Source organism: Hypanus sabinus, unplaced genomic scaffold (assembly GCF_030144855.1).
Source record: "Hypanus sabinus isolate sHypSab1 unplaced genomic scaffold, sHypSab1.hap1 scaffold_762, whole genome shotgun sequence".
Lineage (NCBI taxonomy): Eukaryota > Metazoa > Chordata > Chondrichthyes > Myliobatiformes > Dasyatidae > Hypanus > Hypanus sabinus.
The window spans coordinates 186,740-197,500 of NW_026781613.1; the positions used below are offsets into that span (position 1 = coordinate 186,740).

The window sequence follows — 10,761 nt, forward strand, 5'->3', positions numbered from 1 at the left end:
GTCTGTGAGCCGTGGGGGAGGATTTGGTGGGTGGGGAGAGAGCGTGACGGGGGAGATTGTCTGTGAGCCGTGGGGGAGGATTTGGTGGGTGGGGAGAGAGCGTGACGGGGGAGATTGTCTGTGAGCCGTGGGGGAGGATTTGGTGGGTGGGGAGAGAGCGTGACGGGGGAGATTGTCTGTGAGCCGTGGGGGAGGATTTGGTGGGTGGGGAGAGAGCGTGACGGGGGAGATTGTCTGTGAGCCGTGGGGGAGGATTTGGTGGGTGGGGAGAGAGCGTGACGGGGGAGATTGTCTGTGAGCCGTGGGGGAGGATTTGGTGGGTGGGGAGAGAGCGTGACGGGGGAGATTGTCTGTGAGCCGTGGGGGAGGATTTGGTGGGTGGGGAGAGAGCGTGACGGGGGAGATTGTCTGTGAGCCGTGGGGGAGGATTTGGTGGGTGGGGAGAGAGCGTGATGGGGGAGATTGTCTGTGAGCCGTGGGGGAGGATTTGGTGGGTGGGGAGAGAGCGTGACGGGGGAGATTGTCTGTGAGCCGTGGGGGAGGATTTGGTGGGTGGGGAGAGAGCGTGATGGGGGAGATTGTCTGTGAGCCGTGGGGGAGGATTTGGTGGGTGGGGAGAGAGCGTGACGGGGGAGATTGTCTGTGAGCCGTGGGGGAGGATTTGGTGGGTGGGGAGAGAGCGTGACGGGGGAGATTGTCTGTGAGCCGTGGGGGAGGATTTGGTGGGTGGGGAGAGAGCGTGACGGGGGAGATTGTCTGTGAGCCGTGGGGGAGGATTTGGTGGGTGGGGAGAGAGCGTGACGGGGGAGATTGTCTGTGAGCCGTGGGGGAGGATTTGGTGGGTGGGGAGAGAGCGTGACGGGGGAGATTGTCTGTGAGCCGTGGGGGAGGATTTGGTGGGTGGGGAGAGAGCGTGACGGGGGAGATTGTCTGTGAGCCGTGGGGGAGGATTTGGTGGGTGGGGAGAGAGCGTGATGGGGGAGATTGTCTGTGAGCCGTGGGGGAGGATTTGGTGGGTGGGGAGAGAGCGTGACGGGGGAGATTGTCTGTGAGCCGTGGGGGAGGATTTGGTGGGTGGGGAGAGAGCGTGACGGGGGAGATTGTCTGTGAGCCGTGGGGGAGGATTTGGTGGGTGGGGAGAGAGCGTGACGGGGGAGATTGTCTGTGAGCCGTGGGGGAGGATTTGGTGGGTGGGGAGAGAGCGTGACGGGGGAGATTGTCTGTGAGCCGTGGGGGAGGATTTGGTGGGTGGGGAGAGAGCGTGACGGGGGAGATTGTCTGTGAGCCGTGGGGGAGGATTTGGTGGGTGGGGAGAGAGCGTGACGGGGGAGATTGTCTGTGAGCCGTGGGGGAGGATTTGGTGGGTGGGGAGAGAGCGTGACGGGGGAGATTGTCTGAGCTGTGGGGGAGGATTTGGTGGGTGGGGAGAGAGAGGGTGAGGGGGCAGAGTGTCTGTAGGCTGTTGGGGAGGATTTGCTTGGTATGTGGTGGGGGGCAAGTGTCGGTGACGGGGGGAGGGTGACCCTGAGACCCAGCGATAAGGCGCCAAGCCCTTTTCCATGTATCCCACCCCCCACCAGAGTCCGAACCAGACGGTGGGTCCGCTGAAAGTGATCGGTGGATATCTGCACACGCACCTGCTGGGATCGAAGCTGCGGGTTCTCCGCTTCAGGTGGGCCAGAATCCGGCTCTGCGCTCGGGGGGGGGGGGGGGGGGTGGGTGGGCGCCCAACCCCTTGGGAAACGTCTCCTGGGAAGAGGGGGCGGTGTCATAGTCGGACGCGCGGTCCCTCTGCTAGCTGCAATGCCACAGGTGCACCAGAACAGGGCACGGCGCAGGCCCTTCGGTCCACGGTGCCCTGCTCGCCCGTTTAACCCGCTCCCAGATCAATCCAACCATTTCCTCCGACTTCAACTCTCCACGTGTCTGTCTGGGAGTTACTCTAAACTTCCCGAGTGAGTCTGCCTCTGACACCAGCCCTGGCAGAACGTTCCACGCACCCACCACACCCCGTGGGTAAATCAAATACCTCCAACACCCCACCCCCACCCCAAACAACCAAACACCGAAACATTATGCCCCCATTGTCTTAACCATTGTCTCTCTCAACCCCCCTCTCCTGCCGTCTCCCCCTGACCGATCACGAACCGATCAACCTCCTCCCAAAGACTTGACCAATCATTCAACACCCTCAGCCTAAAAAATTCCTCCACATCTCCGTTCTGAATGGACATCACCCAATTCTGAGGCTGTGCCCTCTGGTCCTAGACTCCCCCACGACAGGAATCATCCTCTCCACATCCACTCTATCCGTGCCCTCTGGTCCTAGACTCCCCCACTACAGGAAACATCCTCTCCACATCCACTCTATCTGTGCCCTCCGGTCCTAGACTCCCCCACGACAGGAATCATCCTCTCCACATCCACTCTATCTGTGTCCTCTGGTCCTAGACTCCCCCACTACAGGAAACATCCTCTCCACATCCACTCTATCTGTGTCCTCTGGTCCTAGACTCCCCCACTACAGGAAACATCCTCTCCACCACCACTCTATCTGTGTCCTCTGGTCCTAGACTCCCCCACGACAGGAATCATCCTCTCCACATCCACTCTATCTGTGTCCTCTGGTCCTAGACTCCCCCACTACAGGAAACATCCTCTCCACCACCACTCTATCTGTGTCCTCTGGTCCTAGACTCCCCCACGACAGGAAACATCCTCTCCACATCCACTCTATCTGTGTCCTCTGGTCCTAGACTCCCCCACTACAGGAAACATCCTCTCCACCACCACTCTATCTGTGTCCTCTGGTCCTAGACTCCCCCACTACAGGACACATCCTCTCCACATCCATTCTAATTGTGTCCTCTGATCCTAGACCCCCCCACGACAGGAAACATCCTCTCCACATCCACTCTATCTGTGTCCTCTGGTCCTAGACTCACCACTACAGGAAACATCCTCTCCACATCCACTCTATCTGTGTCCTCTGATCCTAGACTCCCCCACGACAGGAAACATCCTCTCCACATCCACTCTATCTGTGTCCTCTGGTCCTAGACTCACCTCTCCACATCCACTCTATCTGTGTCCTCTGGTCCCAGACTCCCCCACTACAGGAGACATCCTCTCCACATCCACTCTATCTGTGTCCTCTGGTCCTAGACTGCCCCACTACAGGAAACATCCTCTCCACATCCACTCTATCTGTGTCCTCTGGTCCTAGACTCCCCCACTACAGGAAACTTCCTCTCCACATCCACTCTATCTGTGTCCTCTGGTCCTAGACTCCCCCACTACAGGAAACATACTCTCCACATCCACTCTATCTGTGTCCTCTGGTCCTAGACTCCCCCACTACAGGAAACTTCCTCTCTACATCCACTCTATCTGTGTCCTCTGGTCCTAGACTCCCCCACTACAGGAAACATCCTCTCCACATCCACTCTATCTGTGTCCTCTGGACCTAGACTCCCCCACTACAGGAAACTTCCTCTCCACATCCACTCTATCTGTGTCCTCTGGTCCTAGACTCCCCCACTACAGGAAACATTATCACCATATCCACTCTATCTGTGTCCTCTGGTCCTAGACTCCCCCACTACAGGAAACATCCTCTCCACATCCACTCTATCTGTGTCCTCTGGTCCTAGACTCACCACTACAGGAAACATCCTCTCCACATCCACTCTATCTGTGTCCTCTGATCCTAGACTCCCCCACGACAGGAAACATCCTCTCCACATCCACTCTATCTGTGTCCTCTGGTCCTAGACTCACCTCTCCACATCCACTCTATCTGTGTCCTCTGGTCCCAGACTCCCCCACTACAGGAGACATCCTCTCCACATCCACTCTATCTGTGTCCTCTGGTCCTAGACTGCCCCACTACAGGAAACATCCTCTCCACATCCACTCTATCTGTGTCCTCTGGTCCTAGACTCCCCCACTACAGGAAACTTCCTCTCCACATCCACTCTATCTGTGTCCTCTGGTCCTAGACTCCCCCACTACAGGAAACATACTCTCCACATCCACTCTATCTGTGTCCTCTGGTCCTAGACTCCCCCACTACAGGAAACTTCCTCTCTACATCCACTCTATCTGTGTCCTCTGGTCCTAGACTCCCCCACTACAGGAAACATCCTCTCCACATCCACTCTATCTGTGTCCTCTGGACCTAGACTCCCCCACTACAGGAAACTTCCTCTCCACATCCACTCTATCTGTGTCCTCTGGTCCTAGACTCCCCCACTACAGGAAACATCCTCTCCATATCCACTCTATCTGTGTCCTCTGGTCCTAGACTCCCCCACTACAGGAAACATCCTCTCCACATCCACTCTATCTGTGTCCTCTGGTCCCAGACTCCCCCACTACAGGAGACATCCTCTCCACATCCACTCTATCTGTGTCCTCTGGTCCTAGACTGCCCCACTACAGGAAACATCCTCTCCACATCCACTCTATCTGTGTCCTCTGGTCCTAGACTCCCCCACTACAGGAAACATACTCTCCACATCCACTCTATCTGTGTCCTCTGGTCCTAGACTCCCCCACTACAGGAAACTTCCTCTCCACATCCACTCTATCTGTGTCCTCTGGTCCTAGACTCCCCCACTACAGGAAACATACTCTCCACATCCACTCTATCTGTGTCCTCTGGTCCTAGACTCCCCCACTACAGGAAACATCCTCTCCTCATCCACTCTATCTGTGTCCTCTGGTCCTAGACTCCCCCACTACAGGAAACATACTCTCCACATCCACTCTATCTGTGTCCTCTGGTCCTAGACTCCCCCACTACAGGAAACATCCTCTCCACATCCACTCTATCTGTGTCCTCTGGTCCTAGACTCCCCCACTACAGGAAACATCCTCTCCACATCCACTCTATCTGTGTCCTCTGGTCCTAGACTCCCCCACTACAGGAAATATCCTCTCGACATCCACTCTATCTGTGTCCTCTGGTCCTAGACTCCCCCACTACAGGAAACATCCTCTCCACAAACACTCTATCTGTGTCTGGGTGTCTCTCTGAGTGTGTGTTGGTATCTGGGTGTCTCTGTGAGTACGCGCCCGTGTCTGGGTGCCTCTCGGCGTCTGTGCTAACCCCGCCGGCCCGGATTTCTGTACGTTTCAGAGCCGGGAAACAGATCGGTGTAGTGCTGCAGGACCAGACCTTCGACCCCGCGCTCCAGGAGCCCAAGTTCCTGCTGGAACCGGCCACCGTCGAGCGGGTAGGTGGGTCCCGGCCGCAGTGCCCAAAGGTGTGCAGTGTCACCCCGTTCGGTGCCAATCAGTCGAAGCGAATCTCGGTCCCTCTCTCCCCGCCCCCCACCCCAACGCACCCATCCATGAATCTGGGATTCTCCGCATCAACCCTATCGTACCTGCCCCCACCTCACCTCCTCTCCTCAAAACAACCACTGCTCTCGGTGTAAGATGACCCAATTTCGTCCGGCTTCCTCGAATTCGCCTCCCGCACCGCTCTCCGTAAGCCCTAGAGACTGGCCGTCCGGAATTTAGAAACGTAGCAACCCTGCATCACAATACAGGCCCTTCGGCCCACAAAGCTGAGCCGAACACATCCCTACCTTAGAACTTACTAGGCTTACCCTGTACCTGTCCAGGAGTCTCTTAACAGACCCTCTCGTATCCGCCTCCACCACCATCACCGGCAGCCCGTTCCACACACTCACCACTCTCTGAGTGAAAAACTCACCCCTGACATCTCCTCTGTACCTACTCCCCAGCACCTCAAACCCGTGTCCTCTTGTGGCAACCGTTTCAGCCCCGGGGAAAAGCCTCTGACTATCCACACCATCAATGCCTCTCATCGTCTTGTACACCTCTATCGGGTCACCTCTCATCCTCCGTCACTCCGAGGAGAAAAGGCCGAGTTCACTCAGCCTATTCTCATAAAGCACGCTCCCCCCAATCCAGGAAACATCCTTGTCAATCTCCTCTGCACCCTTTCTATGGTTTCCACGTCCTTCCTGTAGTGAGGCGACCGGAACTGAGCACAGCACTCCAAGTGGGGTCTGACCAGGGGCCTATATGTGGATAAATGTGAGGTTGTCCACTTTGGTTGCAAGAACAGGAAAACAGATTATTATCGGAACGGTGGCCGATTAGGAAAAGGGGAGGTGCAACGAGACCTGGGTGTCACTGTACACCAGTCATTGAAGGTGGGCATGCAGGTACAGCAGGTGGTGAAAGGGGCAAATGGTATGTTGGCATTCATAGCAGAAGGATTTGAGTACAGGAGCAGGGAGGTTCTACCGCAGTTGTACAAGGCCTTGGTGAGACCACACCTAGAGTATAGTGTGCAGTTTTGGTCCCCTAATCTGAGGAAAGACATTCTTGCCATAGAGGGAGTACAGAGAAGGTTCACCAGATTGATTCCTGGGATGGCAGGACTTTCATATGAAGAAAGACTGGATCGACTAGGCTTATACTCACTGGAATTTAGAAGATTGAGGGGGGATCTTATTGAAACGTATAAAATTCTAAAGGGATTGGACAGCCTAGATGCAGGAAGATTGTTTCTGATGTTGGGGAAGTCCAGAACGAGGGGTCACAGTTTAAGGATAAAGGAGAAGCCTTTTAGGACCGAGATGAGGAAAAACTTCTTCACACAGAGAGTGGTGAATCTGTGGAATTCTCTGCCACAGGAAACAGTTGAGGCCGGTTCATTGGCTATATTTAAGAGGAAGGTAGATATGGTCCTTGTGGCTAAAGGGGTCAGGGGGTACGGAGAGAAAGCAGGTACAGGGTTCTGAGTTGGAAGATCAGCCACGATCATACTGAATGGCGGTACAGGCTCGAAGGGCCGAATGGCCCACCCCTGCACCTATTTTCTATGTTTTCTATATAGCTGCAACGTGACCTCTCGGCTCTCAAGCGCCGAGAATCTGACCTTCACCCACCCCCCCTCCCCCGCCACGGCGCTGCTCGCAGAAGCGTCCCATTCAAAGCCAGGTTCAAGGCGAAGACTCGGCCCCGGCGGGTTAACGACGAAGTAGTCGAGGCCGCTCATCCCGAGCGCCGGAGAATAATCGGGGTCTCTCCCTTCCGCGCAGGGGGACGTCCTCATCACCGAGTGCACCTTCAACACGATGCAGCGCGCAAAGATGGTGATGGTGAGTGTCGGGGGACTTCGCGTCGGAGCCTGGCGGGGAAGTGGGGCGGAGCGGGGGGTGTGGTATCGGAGTGCCGCGCGGAGGGGGCGATGATCTCAGTGCGGGTATTGACTCTGTCCTTCCCCCACCCCCACCACCACCCCATCCCCTGCCCTCTTAGGGGGGCCTGGACACGGTGAACGAAATGTGCATGTCCTTCCTCGTCTATTACCCCCGCATCGACATCGAGGGCTGCCTCAGCTTTCAGAACACCAGCACGGTGGCCGCTGCCCTGGGGGTGACCGCGAGCAGGTGAGATGTCCCGCGCCCTCCCCCTCGCCCGACTGCCCTTCTCCCTCCCTCCTCGACTCCTCTCTATCCAGAAATACTCTCTGGACGCGCTGCGGAACGATGGCCGCCATTTCGCAGCTCTCCCGGAAAATACCAGCAGACAAGACGGAATTCAGCTCTGATCCTGTCTGGGCGGAACGGAGTGACTCCGGTTGCTGCGGTGCCATGCAGCAGGGAAACCGGCACTTCGCCCATCTGGTCCATGCCAGGCAAGAGCCCAGTCCAATCTGGTCCTGCGTTCGTCCCCTAAACCTTTCCTATCCGTGTCCCTGTCCGAGTGTCGTTAATGTACCTGCCTCGACCACTTCCTCCAGCAGCTCCTTCCACAGACGGACCACCCGTATCCCTCTAAACCTTTCCTATCCGTGTCCCTGTCCGAGTGTCGTTAATGTACCTGCCTCGACCACTTCCTCCGGCAGCTCCTTCCACAAACGGACCACCCGTATCCCTCTAAACCTTTCCTATCCGTGTCCCTGTCCGAGTGTCGTTAATGTACCTGCGTCGACCACTTCCTCCGGCAGCTCCTTCCACAGACGGACCACCCGTATCCCTCTAAACCTTTCCTATCCGTGTCCCTGTCCCAGTGTCGTTAATGTACCTGCCTCAACCACTTCCTCCGGCAGCTCCTTCCACAGACGGACCACCCGTATCCCTCTAAACCTTCACTATCCGTGTCCCTGTCCGAGTGTCGTTAATGTACCTGCCTCGACCACTTCCTCCGGCAGCTCCTTCCACAGACGGACCACCCGTATCCCTCTAAACCTTTCCTATCCGTGTCCCTGTCCCAGTGTCGTTAATGTACCTGCCTCGACCACTTCCTCCGGCAGCTCCTACCACAGACGGACCACCCGTATCCCTCTGAACCTTTCCTATCCGTGTCCCTGTCCGAGTGTCGTTAATGTACCTGCCTCGACCACTTCCTCCGGCAGCTCCTTCCACAGACGGACCACCCGTATCCCTCTAAACCTTTCCTATCCGTGTCCCTGTCCGAGTGTCGTTAATGTACCTGCGTCGACCACTTCCTCCGGCAGCTCCTTCCACAGACGGACCACCCGTATCCCTCTAAACCTTTCCTATCCGTGTCCCTGTCCCAGTGTCGTTAATGTACCTGCCTCAACCACTTCCTCCGGCAGCTCCTTCCACAGACGGACCACCCGTATCCCTCTAAACCTTCACTATCCGTGTCCCTGTCCGAGTGTCGTTAATGTACCTGCCTCGACCACTTCCTCCGGCAGCTCCTTCCACAGACGGACCACCCGTATCCCTCTAAACCTTTCCTATCCGTGTCCCTGTCCCAGTGTCGTTAATGTACCTGCCTCGACCACTTCCTCCGGCAGCTCCTTCCACAGACGGACCACCCGTATCCCTCTGAACCTTTCCTATCCGTGTCCCTGTCCGAGTGTCGTTAATGTACCTGCCTCGACCACTTCCTCCGGCAGCTCCTTCCACAGACGGACCACCCGTATCCCTCTAAACCTTTCCTATCTGTGTCCCTGTCCGAGTGTCGTTAATGTACCTGCCTCGACCACTTCCTCCGGTAGCTCCTTCCACAGACGGACCACCCGTATCCCTCTAAACCTTTCCTATCCGTGTCCCTGTCCGAGTGTCATTAATGTACCTGCCTCGACCACTTCCTCCGGTAGCTCCTTCCACAGACGTACCACCCGTATCCCTCTGAACCTTTCCTATCCGTGTCCCTGTCCGAGTGTCGTTAATGTACCTGCCTCGACCACTTCCTCCGGCAGCTCCTTCCACAGACGGACCACCCGTATCCCTCTAAACCTTTCCTATCCGTATCCCTGTCCCAGTGTCGTTAATGTACCTGCCTCGACCACTTCCTCCGGCAGCTCCTTCCACAGACGGACCACCCATATCCCTCTAAACCTTTCCTATCCGTGTCCCTGTCCGAGTGTCGTTAATGTACCCGCCTCGACCACTTCCTCCGGCAGCTCCTTCCACAGACGGACCACCCATATCCCTCTAAACCTTTCCTATCCGTGTCCCTGTCCGAGTGTCGTTAATGTACCTGCCTCAACCACTTCCTCCGGCAGCTCCTTCCACAGACAGACCACCCGTATCCCTCTAAACCTTTCCTATCCGTGTCCCTGTCCGAGTGTCGTTAATGTACCTGCCTCGACCACTTCCTCTGGCAGCTCCTTCCACAGACGGACCATCCGTATCCCTCTGAACCTTTCCTATCCGTGTCCCTGTCCGAGTGTAGTTAATGTACCTGCCTCGACCACTTCCTCCGGCAGCTCCTTCCACAGACGGACCACCCGTATCCCTCTAAACCTTTCCTATCCGTGTTCCTGTCCGAGTGTCGTTAATGTACCTGCGTCGACCACTTCCTCCGGCAGCTCCTTCCACAGACGGACCACCCGTATCCCTCTAAACCTTTCCTATCCGTGTCCCTGTCCGAGTGTCGTTAATGTACCTGCCTCAACCACTTCCTCCGGCAGCTCCTTCCACAGACGGACCACCCGTATCCCTCTGAACCTTTCCTATCCGTGTCCCTGTCCGCGTGTCGTTAATGTACCTGCCTCGACCACTTCCTCCGCCCTTCGTCGCATGTACGGACAACCCACCCTCTCCACCCCTCCCTCACTGAAACCGGCGCCGCTAGATTTCAACTCCCCCAACCTTGAGGGAGAACGGCAATGGCCTCAACGATGCCCCTCGTTGAAAGAGAAGGGTATATGAAAGGAAAGAGGGAGGGGGGGGAACAGAGGAGGAGGAAGATAGGGGAAGAAAGATAGGGGAAGGAGGAGAGGGAGAGGAGGAAATACATTGCGGGAGTGAAGGGAAGATAAGGGCAGAGAGGGGGGGGAGTCAGATGAGGGAGGGAAAGGGGGAGATGAGGAGAGAGATTGCTGGAGGCAAGATGGCTAGAAAGAGAGAGGAGCGGGGAGAACCCGCAGAGGGATACGCCCGGAGGACGCGGGGTGGGATACGGATAGGTTCGGCGAGCGGGCGAGGGTCCGGCAGACAGGGCACAACGTCGGTGAACGCCAGGGAAAATTGGAAGAGCCGGTTGTTACTTAAACGGCGGAAGATCGCAGCGTGCCGCTGTGCGCGAATCGCAAACGGCCGGTTGGCAGGGACGGCCGGCTATCGAGGAGGTAAACGGGACGTTGGCCCTTCACCGCGAGAGGGATCGAGTTGGGGAGCGGGGAGGTTACGCTGCGACTGCACCGGGTCCGGGTGAGGCCGCACCCGGAGTACTGCGTGCAGTTCCGGTCTCCCGACTCGAGGGAGGAGGTACCGGCTTTGGAGGCGCTGCGGAGGA

At 56.9% G+C, this 10,761-nt stretch overlaps 1 protein-coding gene across 1 annotated transcript in view; it reads left to right on the plus strand.

The window, feature by feature from the left end:
- LOC132390088 (DBH-like monooxygenase protein 2 homolog) overlaps positions 1–10,761 on the plus strand; it is a 40,982-nt gene that overhangs the window by 984 nt on the left and 29,237 nt on the right. Inside the window, exons 2-5 of the mRNA XM_059962678.1 lie at positions 1,581–1,672; positions 5,144–5,240; positions 7,086–7,145; positions 7,306–7,436. Of these exons, the coding sequence (XP_059818661.1) occupies positions 1,581–1,672; positions 5,144–5,240; positions 7,086–7,145; positions 7,306–7,436 (380 nt within the window). The remainder of the gene's footprint in view (positions 1–1,580; positions 1,673–5,143; positions 5,241–7,085; positions 7,146–7,305; positions 7,437–10,761) is intronic.